This window comes from Sylvia atricapilla, chromosome 9 (assembly GCF_009819655.1).
Source record: "Sylvia atricapilla isolate bSylAtr1 chromosome 9, bSylAtr1.pri, whole genome shotgun sequence".
NCBI lineage: Eukaryota > Metazoa > Chordata > Aves > Passeriformes > Sylviidae > Sylvia > Sylvia atricapilla.
In genome coordinates, this window is record NC_089148.1 from 23,650,556 (window position 1) to 23,672,350 (window position 21,795).

The 21,795-nt window shown below is 40.4% G+C and overlaps 1 protein-coding gene and 1 long non-coding RNA gene across 2 annotated transcripts in view; one reads left to right on the forward strand and one right to left on the reverse strand.

Annotated features, from left to right (window-relative positions):
• Positions 1–626: 626 nt before the first annotated feature.
• DPH5 (diphthamide biosynthesis 5) lies at positions 627–20,359 on the reverse strand. Its single transcript, XM_066325301.1, is given in 9 exon segments — positions 627–870; positions 1,764–1,867; positions 2,900–2,939; positions 3,853–3,973; positions 13,271–13,379; positions 16,646–16,770; positions 19,891–20,039; positions 20,042–20,122; positions 20,125–20,359. Coding segments are annotated over 9 exon segments (1,188 nt in total). The 3' UTR covers positions 627–646.
• The window catches only part of LOC136365043 (uncharacterized), a 31,108-nt gene continuing 29,600 nt past the window's right edge, over positions 20,288–21,795 (forward strand). The window contains exon 1 of the long non-coding RNA XR_010744263.1: positions 20,288–20,376. This is a non-coding gene — a long non-coding RNA (uncharacterized lncRNA). The remainder of the gene's footprint in view (positions 20,377–21,795) is intronic.

Here is a 21,795-nt window from a genome sequence, read left to right on the forward strand (position 1 = left end):
TGCAGTCTGTTTGCTGAGACTTGGCTTGAAGTTAATTTTGGTTGCTGCAGTTGAGTCTAACACTTCATAGTATTAACATATGAAGAAATCTAGTTCTATTTTAAGTTGCAATCTTCTGAACTAAAAAATTTTGTGCAGCTTCTCCCACTCTTTCACCAGCTGTCCAAAGAGAAATTGCTTTAGAGCATTCTTACCTGTCTGTATTTCCTTCCCCAAGGCAAAGATGGTCACAGACCTAGCACATTTTGATCACTAATGTTTTCTACTGGTAAGAGACCTGAGTTTCTGCAAAGTTGAAATTCAAAATTCAACATCTAATACACTTAGAACAATCTATGCAGTAGGTTTGGTTAATGCACTACAGTAAGTGCTGCCACACAGATACCTGGTACTCTTCTCATCCTAGTCAGCAGCCCAAGACTGGTGTGGATGTCAGTGACCTGAATCAAAGGTTTTAAAGTTTCTGAGGTGTCTGCAGCTTAGAAGCTGATGGCAGCAGGTGCAGTTTGCAGCCTTGGGTAAAAGCAGGTCCATGTTCCTGCAGCATTGTCCTCTGAAGCAATACAGAGTCTAACTACAGTCAGACAAGTTTTTATGCTGGTATGCAATTACAGATGGAATAAAAATGTAAATGCCTCATTTTTATTTAAGTAGTCCTTTGACATGCATTATTTTCAAAACTGGAACTATCTACAGAGAAAAGTTTAAGCATTTCCAATTCCAGGGGATGCATAGTGCCTGTAACAATTAAGGAATGTAGTGGAGCACCCAATTCCACAGTGGCCATCTGCTGTAGTGTGCCTGAAGCAATCTTCTCATCTGAAGCACCCACACGAGCAAGGCCAACACAAATTGTGTTTTCAGTAATTTCTGTAAGAAAGAAGATCAAATGTTTAATTTATTGAGTAATGGTCCTATCATAAGGGAAAAAGTACTCAAAATGCTTAAACCTTAACACTGCTTTCTTAAACCTCCAATTATTAAATTACTGGAGTGGCCTAGAAAGAAACTTGCTCTTAAAAGAAAGCTTAAGGATGTTCATAAAGAATAACTCATTCAGGAATTGTGTTCCCTTTGAGGAAACTGCTGATTCTGATTTATTCTATGTAAAGGATAAAATTAAGGGATTTTAATTTTAACAATATTGAGGGAATAAACTTTTAAAATGAGGAGTAGACCTAGCTGAATTTGTTAGAATAAAATTCTGTGACACAACTGCATCATCTTTATTAGTTTTTACCCTTTATCATCTTTATTACCCTTTACCCTTGTGATTTTACCCTTGGTTTCAATAAACATCTCACAGTTTTGCGCTTGACTAGTGTTAAGACTTCAAGGTGAAAATCACAGTTCTGCATCTTTGGGTTAACTAAATTCCTGCTGGTGTTCACATAGAGCAGAGTGTGGCCAATCTAAGTAAAACAGGGCTGAGATTTTTTTGAAGCTTGACTGATCTAAAATGATCAGAATCCTTCTGCTTCCTGCAACTCTAATGGCTCAAAGAGCTTACAGTTCCACCTGGATAGAAACAGTGTAGGGTTTCCAAACTGAGGCTTTGACTGGAGCCACCAGTGCACCTTCATCAATGCTCACTGAACTGTGCTGTGCTCAAGCTTGGCAAAATCCATTTCATGACCAGGATTTAAGGCAGCCCAAATCCACTGCAGAGCAGAATTCTGGGAGTCAGAGGAAGGGAGTTCAGAGGCTTATCAAGAAATGTGACTGGAGAGGGGTGGTAGCAGACAGAAGCAGTGCAGTCATACCTGGTTTTTCTCCTTGGAGCCTTCTGTTTTGAATAATGGCAAGAAGCTGTTCTGCAGCTTGATTCACACTCATATAGCGTGGTGGCTCATAAATCTTTCTTCCTCTGCAGGAAAGGAAAAGCAGAGAAATTTCACATATAACCCATTTTGTTATCCCCAGAATGCTACAGCTTATTTCAAGAGAGCTCTAGACCAGCAGGTTGAACTTAAACAGGCCTAGGCTCTCAGGCTATGTCTTTTAGACAAGAGTGAAATTTTTAAAGAATACAGCAATCTGTTGTGTTCTCACCACACCTGGGAAACACCTGGGCTCCACCTGCCAGATCATTTAGATCCTAAAAGCAAATTCAGCTGCTAGAAGCAAGATGCAGGTTTTGTACCTACTCTTGAAGGATGCATTAGACTTAAATCCAAGGGCATACAACTGTTTTTCTGTTAAATGCCCTATAGACAGATGATTACAGACTAGAAATATATTCTTAAATGCTGCTTTCTTTGCCAACTGTGGGTTCAGTCAAACAGATTTTATTTTGAACCTCCAGAATAAACAAACCTCAATGATACTGTGAGACTTCACAAATGTTAATTTAGACCAGTTACAGCATGTGTAGAAAGGAGCCATTTATATTCACCACTGTCAAAACATACAGATTGCAGAGATGAGTAAGATGTGGCAAAAGCTTTTTGAATACAGTTAAATGAGCATAAAAGCATTTTATGCATATTGCTTATTTAACTCCTTAAGAAGGGCATTATGTATTCTGCGCTTTGCACTGTTCCAGCCAGTGTATAGAAGAATGAATTTAGAACACTGTTTCAGATACTAATCTGTTTCAGGAGGTGACAGAACAGTAGAGAAATAACACCTCATTTACCAAGAAGAAAGCCTATCCCCTTTCTGACTTAGTGCTTTTCACAAAAAAGATCATATTCTGCTGCAACTCCATTCAGTTACTGTAAATGAAGCCAGACCCTATTGCAAGGGACAAAAGAGTTTCATGCCTTATAAGAAACAAAAGACTGTGACTATCAGAAGGAAGAGAGGAAAAGGCAGGTAAATTCAGTACTAGATTAAGGGCAAAGAGCCTTTGTAAGGGCACTGTGTGCTTCTATGTATTATCAAAATGGTGACTCACTTCATGAGATTCTCCAGAGACTGCTCCTTCATTTTGATATCTGTAGAACAAAACACATTAAAAAAGCTTCCCTACAAGTTTCCTAATTAGTTTTCTATGTAGGTAAAGCTTTAACAACATTTTAGCTATTATTAATATTACAATATTATTATATTTAGCTATTAGAATATGGATCACACTGTACTGTTTCATCTGTTAGTTAATTTCAAATTCCTTTCGAATGACTATGCACGTGATTTTACCCAACAATTTCAGAGCAACGCAGCAAAATAAAAATCCTGGTAAATGTACAAATAGTCATATTTACCATGAGATAGTTAAATTCCAGCACATTTGAGCACACCAGTTCATTGGGACCACTCTTAAATTATGAGCACATTACATCACAGAAGGTGAAACAGTCTGACTGCTCGACAGTGATTACATCACTGCCATGCAGGAGCCTGACTTTCGTTAGCACTTCCCTCCTGTCCCAATCAAAATTTAGAACAAGCTTCTGTTATGAGGAAAAAAAAAAGGATTTGGGCAAAGCTGAAATAGAGAAGAGGTCAGGTAGGTAAGACTCTGCATAGCTGCAATTTTATGAAACAAAGAAATAAATTGACTGCAATCTTTCCAAGAGGAATTCAAATGTTACCTGCACTCAAATGCCCCCCCACCCCCAAACTATTATGCCGAAAGTTGGATACATTTTTAACCTTGAATAAGTATTCCTTGTTACATAATCAACTTCTAAATCAAAGTGACTCAGATGAAAGGGGTTAAAATGCAAAACCCCAAGATTCCAAGTGCCCAGTTTACCAAATTGCTTCTACATCCATGAAGTCACTTTCAGTTCAAAAGTTTATCAGCACTAACCATTTTAATGTCACATATTTGCTTATCTGGTGATCTAGTAAGTTGGGTAAACAAACACTCAATGACTAAAAGGCAGGAGAGTGGCTGCTGCTCACCTAGTAAGCACAGGGTGTGCATTCCATTCTGCCTGTTCTTCTCAATCTTGTCAAAGAAGCTCTCCGGCTTCCATGTATCTGTCCAGAACACTATGGAAACCGTTTCTCCAAAATTGTACAACTGTAAAACAGAGCAAATGCAGTAGCACACATGTGCAATTAGAAAAATTAAGAGCATGCAATCATGTTAAAGACCAAGTCATGAACTACCTGTAAAGATTTTACTGCATTCACTTTATCAATGCATAAATAGTAACTTTCAACAGATTTTCTATTGTTACTTTAAAGTTTAAAGTCCTTTTAAAAGCAAAAACTTTGTAAGATTAGCATCAAAATTATTATTTGTTATTTTTTTACTTTGGTTAAGGATTTTTTATTTCTTAGCTTGGGTAAGGTTAGACAGCTTTGAATAATGCCATAATTCAATGTTTTGATTCTACTGATACAGTAGTGTTTATATTAAAATGCTGCCGATGAAAGCCCTAGCAGACAAAAGAAGTTACAGTCTAAGGAGACAGTGGATATGAAGATCTGAAGACAGACTGCAGGAAGCAGAGAGGTACAACATGATCTATGCACATATGGTAAGTATATTGCTAGCAGAACACTGCTAGCAAATTCTATGTCAGGCACACTCACTGATTCTATTCTCAGTCTTAGCACATTCCTTACTGTAAGTCCCTCATCTTGGTGAAGACATTTGAAGCAACAGTCTTGCCAATCATCTCTGGTGATGCAAAAGTGGAAATCATATGTAACTTAAGGCAGTATTTGGCTTGGAAGTAGTTTTTGCCCTGAAATAGGGGAAACCCGTGCATCAGTTTTGGTCTGTTTAGCTCTGGAATGGGGCCACTCCAGATGGATTTTACAGCTTGCCAATATTCTGTCAGCTCAAGCCCACCAGAGAAACAACAACTACATGGACTACCCTTCCCACTTTCTCTGCTCCTGAAGAAAATTTGCTTTTCCAAGCCCACAACAGGAGACAAAGGCACTGGGTGTGCTTTGGCAGAGGACCCTGTGTAGAAGCAGCTCTGGCAGCCCTGTGCCATGTGGGGATTCCCCTATACATGCTTCTGTTACTGTGGCATTAGGCTGTGGCTTTAACTCCTTTATGCTGGTAGAGCAGAACTTGAATCGCAGCAGAAACATGTTTATTTTCAAAAGCTTAAATTTTAACCTTTCATGTTGATAAAATTTATTCAAAGACTCCTGGAATATAACTGAAAACATTTCCTCTTTTAAGTATTTCACTCTAGCACAAGGACAAGAACATACTGTATACATTTCACAACCTAAAGGTTCTTCCAGTAAAGTAAATACAGATTGAACCAAAGAAGTTGCTCTTGATGTAACTTACTAGCTATTTCAAGGCTGTTCGAGAAAATGAAGACAAAAAACACAAACTATGCTTTGCCTATTTTTCATGTGACTGCCTAGAACTCATTCCCATTTTGTACCAAATCTGTAGAAAAACTATTAGTACAAGAAGTTTTTCTTTCTCTCCTTCACTGTTATAGCATGTGGGAGCAGGATGCCATTAATCTCCCTGGAAGCATTCCTGCAATCCTCCACAAGTGCTGCAATGTCTGACACCAACCTAAGTGCTTCTCAAGAGCACCTGAAACCACTGCAGCCACTTCCCTAAAGCAGCAGTCCTTGTTCAGGACAGAAAGTGTTCTCAGTTAACCTTAAATCTTACCTTGTCCCTTTTGTATTTTGATAACCCAAGGAAGAAAAGCTTCCCTCTGCCCTTTAGAAAAGGAAAGGATGTGCAGAAATGTGAAAAAATATTATTATCTGAGAGGTATTTTGTTGGGAATCAGAACTCCTAAACCACTCTGCCACATTTTAAGAATGAGTTGGACATTCAACTTCATACCCTACAGTGCTTGTTCTGATGGTTATCATTCTTTTTCCATTACTCATTACAAAGATTATCCATCCTCTTTGCCAACAAGAAGTTAAGCAAGTTATCCTTTTTTGTACAAGCCCTGCCAGTCATTCACTAATCTGCCCTTTGTTTACTGGGTTTTGCATTAATACTGAAGCCTGGATGTCAAAGAAGAGTAAAACATTTTTGTTGGAAATTGGCTGCCTATTCAGTAGAAATACCTTCAAAACACCTTCATGAAGTACTGATATCACAGAAAACTGTACTTGCAATCTCAAAAAAATACACCTGTTTTCTTAGCACCTGGAAAGCACAGAAGTAGTTTCTACACCAATAAGATAGAGTGGGACATATTTTGATAACCTCCTAGAAGTGGCAGTTTATACCCCTCTACTAACTAAACTTGTGATGAACAGATTTCCTAGGATTAATGCAGACATATTTTTACTTAAAATTACAGAGAAGGGAATACTACTTTGGAAAGTCCCTGGTACACCATCAATCTGAATGCTGAGGAACTGAAGTAGTAAGTTGCTACCTGTATTGTGCTTGAATACTTATAACCAATTACCTTACAAACACTTCTACGGACACAAACCAATATCCCTTTCTCATCCAGTATTTGATCTCTGCAGATGTGTGACATTTAAGCAAACAAAGGAACTGCTCTTCATCAGGGCAAGCCTGCATTAAAGAAGGAACACATGACCAGATCAGAACTTACACTTTAAACACTCTCCCTGTACCTCATGCAGAATTCAATTTGTTCCTAATTTAGCTTCCTCTGTGTTCTAATTTCAACCTCTTGAACTCGTGCATTTAGTATTTGACTTTCAAGAAAAGCCTTGCAGCACAGAGAGCAGTAAATACCAAAAATTGCACTACTATCCTAAGGGTTCAGAAGACTGTGGCTTCACTAAAGACAAAACCCACTGAAATTAAAAAGCATTCTTTCCACCAACCATAAAAGGCTGCAGAGGGTCCCAAAATTCCAAGAATCATGCTTTCCACTGAAACAGACTGTCTGACATCCAAGGAGTGTTACAAGACAACTAAGGATTACTGCCATGCTTTGAGACTGTTCAGAAGTTCAGTAACATGATGAGCTCTGTGTGTCTGCAGAGACAGGATAAAGGCTGTACAGTGGCTGGCACTAAACAGAGGCAACAGCAAATGAAATTTCTCAGTCAACTTATGTGTGCTGCACTCTACATGAAGCATGTGGTGTTTAGGAGTGGGCAATGTGTGGTCCTTACAAGCCCAAACATCTCAGGCATCACACTTGCACTGATGAGCAGATTTGTTAGAGTGCCTACATTCTATCAGGCACAATTGCCAGAATTTCAAAGGGGTGCAGTGAAATGGTTGGACAGATATTTCATGTTTTCAGCTTGGAAAGCAAACTTCTTACCTTCTCCTCAATGCTCAAAACAAGAAAAGTTTCAAAAGGTCATTTTGAAAGACTCAGTCTTTGGAAATACCCCTTTCTCTGCACCCTCCCGCCAAGCAGTAATTGGCTTAAGCAAAACTTTGTGCACTCAAATTTTGCAATGCAATAGCTCAGGTCAGCAAAGGAAGCCAGAACTCTCTACTCTGAGGCAATGCCCTGCTGCTAGAGTTTTCCATCTCACAAAATACTGCAGAAAGCTGTTCTTCAATTCACAGTTACATCACCTCAGAACAAGATAAACTTCCTATTTTATTTACACACATGATATGAAAGAATGATTGACAACTTCAGGTGCTTTATTTCTGTTAGTATTCTAACCCTTCTATTATTGGTATTTCTTATTTTACTTCTTGTTTATACAAGCAGAATTGATTGCAAATTGAGAGACCAGAATTAACTGTGAGAGAAAAAGTGCTGTACAGTGATCTCACCTTGGAAAGTCTTAATGAAAGTGGGATTCAAATGACACTGCTGAGCTACTTTGTTAAAGACCAATCTGAATGACATCAGATACCTGAAACTGTCCTGATCAATTGTCCTCACTTGAAATAGTCGTGTGGTCAGTCACAACAAAAATTAAGGCCATAAAAGACAGAACAAGCTGAGACTAAATAGGGAAATTAAAAAAGGAAGATCCACCATCCCCTTTAAAAACTACTAAAGCAAGCAGGAGAGAAGACACTAAATAATATTAAAGGTCAGTTGGCCAACAGCTGCAGAGAAACCAAGAAGTAAACATTTCAAAACACAGACACACAGACATCTATTTTTACAGCATCTTTACCAGAATTATTGCTGTATCAGCTCAGTGGTGACACAGCAATTTTTCACTTATGAACCTATCTCCTTTCCTAACATTTCAAATAGCTTCAGAACTATGTCTGGGGTTGTTCCCAGAAAAAGGAGTTACTGCATTCTTCAGACCTGCCACCACACACAGCCAAATACCTGAGCCCCTGTAGGGCTGAAATGCTATGATCTGGTCACAGCTTACACTACAGATTGCTCTCACAGCACAGGTGAATTATGGAAATTTAGACTCTTCTCAGCCAAATCACAATCCACTTGTAGGAACTAAGAGGCTTTTGTTCCTAAGACTATTGCCCAAAGGATTTAGAGGCTGCAGAGCACCTTGCATTATCCCAGGTTATTTCCCAATAGATCCCAATCAGCATACCCAGAAAAGCTAAGGCATATTTTCTTTATCTTTGTCATAAGGGTTCTGATGTGATGCTATGCAATGTTCATCCTCAAAGATAAGGAACCTGAGTCAGGATTTTCCCTTTATTCTCCCTAACCTGTTAACAACCCTCCAGACCATATGCATCAAATTAAAGGGCTCCTACTGTTCTTTGTATTATATATTGTTGCTTGATAGCAGCTTAAGAAGTAGTGCAATTGTCAACAAAGAGGTAGCAAGAATCACTCAATCTTTGTTTTTGCTTGGAATTGGTCATATGAAACAACCACAAGCCTAGCTCTAGCCCTTTACACTACCTTATTTAGTATCACAGACTTTTAGCAACTTCAAATGCCTCTCATGAAAACCTTCACATGAAACTGAAGTGTTTTACCATTCACATATATGTGGTTTTGACTCCTTTGTGTACGGCAAGCCAAGAGATTGCCCCAGCTGTCCTAAAAACTTCCAGTCTCCTTACTACATGCCAGAGAAAAAGGAACTCTGAACAACGCGTTTAACTGAGGGAAACCCACTCCACATAATTGTAGTCTTCAGAAGGCAGCTGAGACAAATCACACAAATTTAGTTGATGAGACAAGCACATTTTGCTTTGGCTGCCTCTTGGATCTGCTTAGGAAACAGCCACTCCACAAGTAGAACAAAATTCATCTATCAAAATACTGAGAAAGCAAACTTGAATAGGAGAGGATTTGCCCTCCAAGGTAATGTCACCTTGTATTTAAGAACCTTCTAAGATTCTTTCCATCAATATCAAGCAATGTTTCCTTCCTGCCCTGAAGGTGACTTAGGTTACTAATATGAAATGAAGATATCTAAAACTAAAAAAAAAAACACCACCACCAAACCTGATTAAATAGATGTTTCTGGGTCATGTTAGCTTGTGACAAATGGCACTGGGTTGGACAGCAATTGTGAATAATGAAGAAGTGTGACTAGCACTGATTTAACCTTTGAAACAAGGGTTTGAGAAACTAATTGAGAACCATTGAGAACCATTGAGAAACAAATGCCAGCTTCTTAAAGGCTCAGAAGTTGGCACTAACTGAAAAAAAATCAGTGACAGAAAAACAGTTCAACAGTCAGTCATTTTGTGTAAAGTCCCTCCTATTAAAGCAAGAGTGTTTTCTAAAAATTAAGGCACACAGAGGGGTGGGACTCAGAGGCTCCACTCCTGCAGTTACTACAGGTTTTCTATTTGACTATACTATGAGCACAGTAATTAATGATAGCATCCTTCAGCTTCATATTTAAGTAGTATTTTCCAACTGGATACTGGAAATGTACTCACCTGTTCAGTAAAAACTCAAAAATAACACAGTAAGCATTGCTTTTGCCTTTCAGTGATCAGCTGCTAGCAGAAAGGCTATTTGTTTTTATAACTGTGATTGTCTTACAAGAATTAAGTGGACTGCAAATAAAAAGCCCAAGATGCATCACTGAAAGAAAGAAGGGCACACGCAGATGTTTGTTCTGAAGCTACTCAGGTGGAAAGTGGGTACAACTCAAAAGAAAGGCAGCTCTTTGCTATAACATTTTTTTTCCTAGCTACCCAACCAAATGAGTGTCTCATTTTAGCCTTTTATCTCATCCTGTGACTTGCCTCCAGCTTTGCACTTCAGTTCTCAATCCTTTTTCTTTACGTTAATGCTGTGATCTCGAGCCATTTCAAGGTGCATCATTCCTTCACATGCACCACAGGTCAGCATGATGCAGAATCTTCTGCATGTGTTTGACCAGCAATAGTTCTACCTCAAGGATACATAACCAGCACTGAGAATTCATAGAGAATTCTGTCCTGAGAGCACCACCCTGGCCAGTGACCTTCCCAAACCAACCAAGATATCATGCAGATTAGAAATGAAGGACAAATACGCAAATTAGAGATCCTCAGTTTCCTGCCTCTTTATTCTAGGGCTAAAAGCCTTAGCAGTCAGCCCTATTCTGAGAAACTGAGAGTGGGCACTAGTAAAGCCTGTGCTTCCCTGGCAGTATGTGCAGATACCAAAGTGCCTGTTCCCCACAACAACAGGAGTCAGAGTGAAAACATACCCACGTGGCAGACTCCAGACAAGGGAGGTGAACCGGCACAGAAGATGCTAAGAGGCACTGACATAGGAGCACTTTTCTGAGCTTCTCTACCATAACCATATTCATTTGTTTTTAAGGGAAAACAGCTTCTTTAGCCTTGGAAAGAAAAAAATCTGGTACAGTGAAGCACAGCAAAAACAGTGTAAGAGGGGCACAGCAAATCACAGATCCTTATGCACAATCAGACTACAACTTTGCTAAATTACACTGTCCCAACACAGTTTATCAATATGTGACAGCTTCCAAGAAGTTAAATTTTCAAAATGAAAACCTCACTCTTTTTTCAGTATTCTAAAACAGCTTCACTAATTCTGTTACATTAGTAAGACAATTAAAATAAAGGACTTGAAATTAGATATGCACCCCTCTTTATTATTTGGCAAGAACTACAGCTATGGAATGAAGGTAACAAACCATCACTGATGCTCTACCAACTTCACTGAATCACTGTGCACAATGCCAGAATGTTGTTGGCTGTACAGAAACACTGCTGTGATGACCAGAGAGGTTCTTTTGTGACCAGACTGTGCTGTAGCTGCATTTCACTGATGGCCTAATCAGCAGTTCCAGCTCACTACGCACATGGCTCTCTGAACGGCGTATAAAGGTGTTTCCTGTTTTTCTCTAAGAAAGAGAGAGGGTTTGTATCACAATCAGATTAAAACAAGAAAAAAAAGCAAAGCCTTTTCTGTGGTGAAGCAAAAGAGGAATCCGTCCTATACTTGACAGGAACTTTACAATTTGAGACACAATAACTCCAAAACTAAATTGATGGCAGGAGACAGCCATGAACTTAAAGGCTTTTGAAAGAAATTATAAACTTCCAACACAACCCAAGTTAATCAAAGGCTATTTTTTTTGTAAGATACACCTCACTTGCTGCTTATGTCAGTAAGGAGCAATCAAGAGTTAAACGTACATCTGGTCACATTCTGCCTGGTAATACAATCACTATTTCCTAAAATGCCTTATATGACAACAGGAATGTTGACTTAAGAGAAGGCAGCCCCTCCCAAGCCAGAATGGAAAAGGGGACTAATGTCAGAGTTAATAACATCACATTTCCTTTATGGTCTGCTCCCTTCAGCATGGGATAAGGAAATAGCAATCTAATCTTCAAAACTCTGCACATGTGAATAACCCTATGGACTGTTTATAGTATGCTCACGTTAGGTTTCCAATTAACCTAAAAGCTCTGTACTCCTCCTTCCTATGCCTGCCTGAATCATGGGGAAAGCAAACTTTGAGAAAACTTAAAAAACTCTTTGGGCTTTGCATCTTCCTTCCCAATGAATGTAAGAGAACAGTAAAAAACACAGCAAGTAGTAGAAACTGCTTGTCAACAGCCTGACAGCAGAAGCAAACTTGGCACCACCAAAAGGGGAAGGGTGAGCCCCTGCAACAACTCATTTTACCCACCCCAGTAGGTGCAGTCAGGCGACAGCTGCTCTCTGACTGCACTAAGTGTACATTTTAGACCAAGAAGCCTATTTCCTTCCTAAAAGATAATTTTGCCCAAGTTCTTGCAGCAATAGGCAGGTATGACTTAGAAAGTGCTCACAAGAAGAATTATAAAGAGTGTGAATGATGTGCAGCATTCCCTTTAGCATTAGCTAATGGGACAAGTGTCACTGCATTGGTTTTGAGCCAAGTCAGACAGGGCACTCAGATTTCTAATCAAAACCAAAGATAATACCCAAACTCATTACAACAGATTTTAAGCTGTTGGCCAGCATTATTATCTGAATAGAGTTTGGAGTATTGGAGTTAGTCAGTGAAAATTTGAAGGTACCAGGTGTTTGTTGAAATTAAAATAAACCGTGTTCTTTTTTGTACTGCTAGGAAAGAATTCCTCCTTCAGTGATGGAAAGTTGTTGTTCAAACCCCCAACTTGTCTGTAGTACATTTACACTCCTGTGCTCGCTTTTGGCTTTTGTAAAGTGGGAGCTTGGTTTAGGGGTTCCATACACAGGGAACCATTCTGAACCTTGACAGGGAAGGTTCTATGTTAGAGTGATAAATAAAAACAAGAGGGGAAAGCGACATCTAATTTATATGTGATCAGTTATGATTTATATACTGCCACAATATCTTTCATGCAGTAAAAGTAATAATGGACCTACACATGTGTAAAAGGAAGTATTTTCTTGGGGAACACTAGACCACTTTCTACTTTAGCCACTCAAGATGCACAAAAACTGTCATTTGTTTTGCTAGTCCTTGGCTAGGCAAATCCCTCCTCCCTCATCAGATGGACAGAAAGTGGAGACAGATCAAATTTATTAGAAAAAGAGTGCATCATATTCAGGACTTTAGAATTTGTTATGATCTGAGTTGGATATATATGCAGGCTTGTGCAAGTATTTCTCATATGACAAGGTCAGCATAGTTTTCTACAGGGTAACAACCTTATTTAAGAATAAATTTATCAGGTATTACCTGATACCTGATGCTACCATCAGTAATAGAAGGAAACCAGCATAAGCAAGGCTTTATCTGTAAAATAACTTTAAATACCCAAGGCTCCTGGAGCAGAGGGAAGTCAGAAAGCAGAGAAGAACAGAAGTGCTACTATTCATTTTTGTATGAACTCATCAAAAGGGGCTTTTGCTGACATGTGGCATGCTAAAAGGAAGTGTTAAAAAATTCTAACATTAAGTGTACAGTTGCTACAGATCTTCAAAGTTGGGATTGCAACATGCACTGCCAGAGCAGTAGAAGAGCTCACCAATTCTAAGCTTAGCACTTTTAAAATAACATATGCATATACAAAAAATGTTACCTGTAAACCACAGCAGCCCACTGCATTCATTATTGAAGCATTATGAATGACCTTGTAAGGAATCCCCAGTTTTACTGCACGTAACACTAAATCACTGTGTGTCGTGGCCCTGTGGCAAGAAAAGGAAGGAATTAAACATTGAAAACATGATGTTACCAAGTGTTACTAGTACTACAGTTTGTTTTGAAATAAAATTAAACCCTTCACAACAAGGAAAATGCAGAGGTGGCAAAATGGCAACAATATCCTAGTGGTTACAGGAAAATAAAAACTACAGTATGGCCTCCATATGTCATCTTCCCCAGCTGAAATGCCAGGCATCCTCAGTATGGTACAGCTCTTTGCAACTTTCTGGCATCATTAAAACTGTAACACTATTACAACTGTTACTTTGTAAAGTAGCCTTGGCAAGTACTTGAAAAGGAAAGTTCCATGCATCTTCTGCAGGTGTCTGTTGAACATGCCTTGACCTGCCAACTCTGTTTGGCACAAACTTCCACAGAACTCCAGGATTTCATTAGTGGCGGCACAGCTAGGCTCTCCCCCATCTGCACCTGTGTGTGCCAGGAAAGCCCACGCTCAGACAAGAACTCTGAACAGACAGAGGTGAACTGCATGTGTACTTTGAAAAAACAGCCTTAGACTGAATCAATTTTCATAATATTTAATCCAGATTACTCAAATTAACAATGCCTTAATCTGAGTGATCAAGTTTATTCTGAAAGAGTTAAGAATATTGTAGTTTCAAACAGAGCTAAGTTTGGCTCCAGGTCTAAGGCTCAATAAACACCTTGCAGTGACTGACTGCTGCAAGATTTACTGGGTTTGCAGATAAACAGCTGAGATTAGAGCCTTTCTTAAATGGTCAGTACACACAGATTGAGCAAATATTTTGAACTGCAAGAATGTTTACATATGTATTTTGCCTGTATGTGAAATATGAAAATGCACCTACCCCTCGCCTAAATTTATCAAACCTGATCAATGACCTTAGACATCTCATTCCCAAGATGCACCACAGACTTCTGTGAAGCCATTCCAAAGAAGGAAGGAAAGAAATAACATATGGCCATCAGAACAATGAACTAGGAAAATTGCTTTCACTCTGGCCTTGTTCAGTTACCCTAACAGAGCTCCCTTGTTTTCAGCCTGATAATTTTAGTGCTGTGTGTCTGATCAGCACTCAGTCAGCAGATCAGGTGCTTCAGACGGGAACACAAATGTGGCAGCAGCTGGCAAGGCTGTAAAGATCAATATTTAAAAAAAGAAATCAATTTCAGTGGAAGAAAAAAAAAAAAGGAGTGTGAATTTGGGAAATCTGAAACGCTTATACAAACAGGCTTCCAAACCTAGGAGAAGTCAGTAAAGTGATCTGAACCAATACTTTAGTTATTACACAAACATTGCTCCTGACTTCCAGAAGCAAAGGTGATTTAAGAATGTCTGCTACAAGAGAAGAGAAGACTGGTTTTACAGCCCTCTGTTATTCCCAGCACATACAAAGGACAAGGAGCACTGGAGGATTTTGTGGTTATGCTAATACTGACCAAGGGATCAGCTGGCTTTATTCACTGAAATTTGCTCCAGCCAGCATTTTTTTTCTCCCAGTAGATCTGACTATAATGACTGTAGCTAAAGGCAGAAGTGCCCTTATGAGCACTCAGCTAATACCAGGAAAAGTTTCATGGAGTCATCCCTCCACAGGCAAAACTACAGCAGTATTTTCTGTCACTGACACAGACATTAAGTTTTATGGGTAGCAATCATATGAATGTTAACACCAGTCTTGAGTGGTGGATTTTTCATTGTACTACTAAAGTTGTCAGATTCTTGTAGCACATCCATGGGTGTTACCACATACACAGATAAAAACTTGCAGGGAACAGTGAGGATGACAGGGCACAGCATGCTTTATTGCCTTAACCATTAATCATCAACAACTGGCATGTCCTGTGGCTGCCAAGTACTCTGCTCACCTGCAAATATACATGAAAATTTGTGATCAGCTGCAAGAAGCTTCTATCCTACTCCCGTCTGGCCTCTCTTAGGACAGAAACATTCAGTACTCTGTCCTAGTAACGTCACAAGCCCCTAAATCCTTAGGGTTCTTTGTGAGCATAGAAGCAGTTCTAGCTGCTCTAGTAAGAGCTAAGAACATAAATATTTAGAGAGAAGCAACTCATTCAAAAAAAGGGTAGTTTTTAACGGTTATGTAGTATGTTAACCAGAACTGAACATTGACATTGAAACTAATGATAACTGAGGCAGATCAGAATACTGCTTACAAGTAGCAGCTATGTTTCAATCCAAATTGAAATGTAGCTGCTACTTCTAGTTTATTTTTTTGTTTTTCATCTTGTGTACTTGTATCAGTCAGTGGATCAGAGACAAGGGTACAGGTAACATGGCTCTACACTCTGCACGAATCCTAGTTTTAATGTAAATGCAGACTACAAGCATAATCAATATTTCTGAAATACAGGGTCATCTGCCCATAATTAGTTTAACATAATATTCTCTTGCCAATTACCTTCAATCTGAATTTACATAAATTATCTGCTTTTGACAGATGTGCACATTGCTCCTAGTTTCATAAACTCCATTTTTTCCCTCAAAAATAGGGTGCTCAGATTTCATTTTTCTTGTACCCCTTAACACTGTAGTATAAATCTTGCATCACCAGCTGGAGACAAAAAGCTCTTCTGCATGGCTTGACATCACAGATTGATGACGCCTGACCAAAGAGACAGAAGGAGATCGTTCTGGTCACAGAAAAGACTATATTTCTGGCAGGAATAAAAAGTAGAAACAAAAGGCCTAATAAACCAACATGAGAAGACATTTATAATGACATAAGTGATTTTAAAATCTAGCATTTATTAAAGCAGATGATACAATCAATAATCTGTATTAATTCTAAAACAACTGAGTATAAAAGCTACTGTTTATAAGTACAAACAGCAACTAAAAGAATATTCCCCCAAAACAGCACATTTCTTATTTATGTGATAACCTAGATTTTTTCTGTTAGCAGACAAATCATGAGGTGAAGCATTTGTTATAAAAGGTAGCACAGAAAATAAAATTATTACAAATGAAATTATAGGTATTTGCATAAGCAAAGATTCATACATCCTGGAGGGTCCACATTCCTATCTATAATGGACATCTAGGCAAGGAGACTCTAAAGCAAGATAAAGTGAAGACAACTGTATGTATATGTTTAACACAATACAGAATATACAGACATAAAAAGTGTTTCTGGTCTGAAAATCAATTTCCTCATAAAGAATTACAGTTACAGAGTTGGCTTCTTCCTATTGAAAAAAAGAGTGGTGAAGCTACAGCAATAATGAAAGTATTGCTCTGTCTTACCCAAAAGGATCACCGACCACAAGAAATGCGACATCACAGACATCGGCTTCTTTTAAAAGGCTATCTGCTTCTTGTTCCACCATTTCTCGGTCAGCCAAAATCAGTTCTTTTCCATAAAATTCTTCCTAGAAATTGAAATTAATAACAGACATGAAAATAAGACACTTAGGAATGTTTTTTGTATCTCTCTGGGAGCTCACTCAGGAACACAGCCAATGGACACTGGAACACATAACTTCCTTATTCTCCACAGCAGCCTCCCCACGTCTTGGAGAACCTCACCTCTGCTTGCAAGAACACCTGAGCTTCCCATAAAGCAGCTCCTGAGCTGATAAAAAATAATGAATGTGAACTTTATCCTGATACTGACTTGGTTTTCCATGCTTTCTGTGTCAATTGAGGAGCTGCACCTAAAGCAGCTCACTCACACCTGCACACTGAGGGTACCTGGGTGGACTCCAGGCAGAGTTAATTTCGCCTGCTGCTGTAAGACACCCCCTCTCACAGCCTGAGCCTAGCTCTTGGGCTACTTACAATACTGGCACCAAACCAGATACTAATACCTCACTAGCTACACCACAACCTGTTCTCTCAGATTTTTCCTTAGTACATTTTAGCTAACCACATCTAAGGAATGACTTCATATTAATTCTTCATCTTGAGTTCTCTTTAAGAAGTACTTGCCAAGTATACAGGTAAACATGTATTTGATTATGTCCTTCATTTTTCTTCAGCAGCTCAGTAATCATTGTGTCTCTTTGGAAATTTTAAATGTTTTAAATTTCCAGAATCAACTTCACACATGTAAGTGAAACTTCACTTAGTTCTAGACCATGTTGTCTAACCATACTGAAAACATCTGTCATGTTGTGTCACCATGCATTTTACATGCTCTTTACATGACTAAAGTTTTTTTCCAGGGCAAAGACCAAAAAAGGTATTTTTGTTCTAAGTAGTAATAAGCAATTACATGTGGTATTACAAATATCAATAAATTGATAAAACTATTAAGGTCAGTTCTTGCCCAGAAAGGTTTTCCTCTGACTTCTGTGACATCTTTGCCCGCACAGAACAGTGAATTGACAAGAGTAACTATCATATCTGTACAGAAGTGGAGTGATGTTTCCATTAAAAAATCCATCCCATAGTAAGAGTAATAGGTATGGGACCTCTATTACCAGGTTACATTCCCTTTCCTGAATATGAGTTCCTGCACATTTTTGGGTAGGTTTTCCTAACTCCATAAAATCAGGGTATTATTTTCCTCATGAAACAGACTGCAACCTGTACAGATTCACCAGAGAGGGGACCAAATAATTGTGTCAGCAAATCTTGCATCTGTAATTTGGAACCACTGACAGTCATCCCGGGGTAATGCTGAGATCCGTACTAAGCCAACTACAGCAAATTTTGACTCCCCACTGGTTTGCATCAGGTTTTCATCACCTCAGCCCAGATGTACATCAGCACAAGGGTGGTCTGTAAAGCAGAGCACTCCATAACAACACCACACATCCCTTTCCGTGGGCTGCCATTGCACCAGGCTGCCTTTGGCCCAGCACTGTGAGCAAATGCATGCTCCAGGACAGATTGGGTGCAGCCCCAGGAACACACAGCTTGGCTTCATCCAAGGGAATCTATTTGCATGCTTTGAGACTGCTCCACAATGCTAATCAAAGCATGTTAACTAGAGAATACATAAAAAGTAACATCTAGGCTCACTGGGAGGTTACTGGGTCCAAACAGTTCTTTCACCAAACTCAGGACCAATTTGGATGGTCAACATCAAGTAACTTTTAACAAATATTTTAGGCCAACCCAATAACAAGCAAGCTTTGTCATTTGAATTTAATGACCTGATTTTAATACCATCAGAACAGGAGAATTTCTGGGAAGTCTCTGCAGACAAAGATGTGCACTTCTTGAGAGTTTTCCTCTAACTTTTCGTGGTGCTTAGGAGAGACTGACCTTCAGATCAGTAAATAAACTATTCAGCATTGTCACTTGTATGCAAACCAGGCTGTATTAAAAACACTTGGTTATTGTCTCCTATATTCCCTCTTAGGTGTTTCAGGTAAGACAACATTTTTACTTTACTTTTATTGACCTTTTTTCCCCAGTTATCTTTGGCATTTCAAGGTTTGCAGAAGACTTAAAACAGTAAGAAACATATGACAAAAACCCCCAAAATAACCACATCACAAATCGTCAGCATTTTCCTATTATTCAGTGTTTTATTTTCAGATGGATAGGAATCCATCAATTTTTCTTTTGACAGCAAATGCTCCTTTTGAAAAGTAAAAATCTCCAAATAATCCTTTCCATTTAGCAGTTTTCCAACTCTCAAACAACCACAAAGAAGAATATTTTGTTTTGATTGGACTGACTACAATTTGACTGCTTCAGTGTACTGAAAAGAAACATAAACCACAGAGCCTATCTTCATAAAGCAGATAAACCAGAGATGCTCAAAACACTCTAGCCTATCCTTTATGTGGAAACCATGAAACGCTGATGACAAGCTAGAAGTCTCACATGCTCCATGTACATGCAGCTCTGCATACAGATACACTGTGGCCATACAGCACGCAAGACTCAGCATCAGCTCATTCAGAGTCAAGTTCTCTGGTCTGTGGGCAGCTATGCTATTTTTTGGTATTATTTCAGCATTAAACTTCATCTTTCTATGACCATCTACAACCTCCTCAGAGTTAAAATTTGCACTTTTTTACTACCCTTGTCTCCCATGATGAAAACTTTATCTCCACACTGCCCACAAGCCCATCGCTGACCGTGCCTGTTCTGGGAATCCCGACATGCTGAGGCAGCCTGGCCCACGTGGAAATGTGAGTCAGTCAAATTGTTATTCCCAGCAGGCATGCCATAACACCTCAGGCTGAGGTGTAGGGCATCAAAACATGTATTTTTCTGGCATGACTTTTGGGGTTTATTTTTCGGTTTAAAACAGATTAGACACTTTCTAACCAAATCCTCCAGTATCTCAGGGTCTGCACATGTTGGTAGGTTTTTAGATGAAAACTAGTGCCAACAGCTGTAGGAAGGAACATTTTATTTTTGCTGCAGTCTTCTTGCAAGGTAGCAGAACAATTTCTCCTACAAAACCCAGTATGTGACGGTCACGTACATATTTCTCCCGAGAGCGGGCACCGCTGGCTTCTCCCACGGGCCCGCCAGCCCCACACGCCCCGGGCACGAGAGGCCTCGGGCCCTGCGGCCAGACCTACCAGCGCTTCCTTGCCCACGGTGAGCACGGACGTGTAGGCCTCCAGGTACACCCTGCGGCAGCGCCGCACCGCCTCCAGCCCCTTCACCGTGATGTCCTTGGCATCCCCCAGGCCCAGCCCCACCAGGTACAGCATGGTCGGGGAGCGCGCCGAGCCGCCACCTGCCTCCGCAGGGAAACGAAAGCGGGCTCAGCCGGGGCGCCGCTCGCCCTGCCGCTCACCGGGCCCCGGCCCAGGTCCGGGGACAGCCCGGCTCCCCGGCTCCCGGCTCCCCGGCTCCCCGGCTCCCGGCTCCCCGGCTCCCGGCTCCCCGGCTCCCCGGCTCCCGGTTCCCGGCTGCCCGCGGCGCCGTTGTGGCGCAGGGGCGGCCGGGAGTTGTAGTCCTGAGTCTCAGCCGGGTTATGGAAGCGGCTGGCGGCCGCGGCCCGGGCGGTGTCCCCGCGGTGCCGGTCGCCAGCGGCCACAGCATCCCGGTGCTGGGGCTCGGTAAGTCCCTGCCAGAGGCGCTGTGACAGGGCGGGGGTCAGCCCGGGGCCCGGCCCGGCCGGCTTGGCAGGTTCGGCGCTGCCCTTGGCCCACAGCCGGACTCGCCTCAGGGCAGCCCGGAGCGGAGCCTCCTGCCGAGCTGTGAGTCGGGCAGGCCCGGTGCTCCTCCGAGAGCCACTGTTCTGTCGGGTGAAGCTTCGTGCTCCTGCCAAATGAACCAGCTAGGCCGGCTGGGGAGCCGTGTGGTGCCGCTCCCGTCCCACCTGACCCGGGGCCGTGTGCCGGGGTTGGGGTGTGTTTTCTTGCGAGGCTTGGGAGCAGACTCTTCTTCAGAGCAGACTCTTCTGATAGAATTCACCTTACTGCACCTGTTGAACTACCATCCTGTGTAGGAATCTCAGCATCTGTGAGGCACAAGGGAATGGTGGTTGATGATGAATATTTGACACTGCTGTCTCTTACACAGTCACTATGTAGTGAGAGAATGGCTTATGTTGTTCAAAGCTTACTTTTTTCTTTTTTTCTCTTTTGTTTTTTTTTTGGTTGATTATTTTGACCTGTAACACTTACTGCCCATTTACTTTTCTTGGAGAATTTTTAATCAAATTAAAGAAAACATGATGTAACTAGTCTTTTTTAGAGAGCAGACTTGGTTGTCATATGTCCATTGTTTCAGTATATGCTGAACTATGCTTCAGGCTATCTACAGAACCACCTTTTTTATTGGAGGGTGTAATACATTTCTTGAGTTATGGGAAGAATAAACTGACTAGAAAGTAGACATGCAGAAATACTCCTTTGTACTCTCCATCCAATAGCTGCTCCCTGTCCTTTTGCTGTATTGGAAAGTTCTGGGTAGTCTCTTATTACACCTGAATTCATACCACAGTAAATAAAATGGGTAGTGGCATACAAGAAAATCAAGTTTGAACTTTTCTGGCCCAGTAACTTCTGCCAAGGATGGCTTTCCAGGAGTTTCTCTTAACTTTCAAAGAACTTCCCTTGACTTACAATGGTGGTGTTGTCATGAGCAGGATTTGGTTCTTTGATGTCACTTACTTGTCTTGCTGGAGTAACGCTTTACATATTGCTTTATACAGTCTGCAGATCTTTGAGGATTGTGTAATAGACAGGAACCAGTCAGGTCATTTTAAGGAACCCTTGGAATACACTGCAAAATGCTGAGAATTTAAGTAAAGAAGGGAGGGGAAAAAAAGGTGAAGACTTGCCCTGCTTGCATTTGTGGTCAAGCCATAAATACCACAATATGCACCCCAACATATGCAACACAATGGGATCTTTATGGTAGCTGTTCTCAGTTAACCTCTCTTTTCCACATTAATGGCTTATTTTTTTGTTACAGTCTTACATGCATTAACTAATATTGGCACTGCAAAAAATTTACTTGGATATGATGTA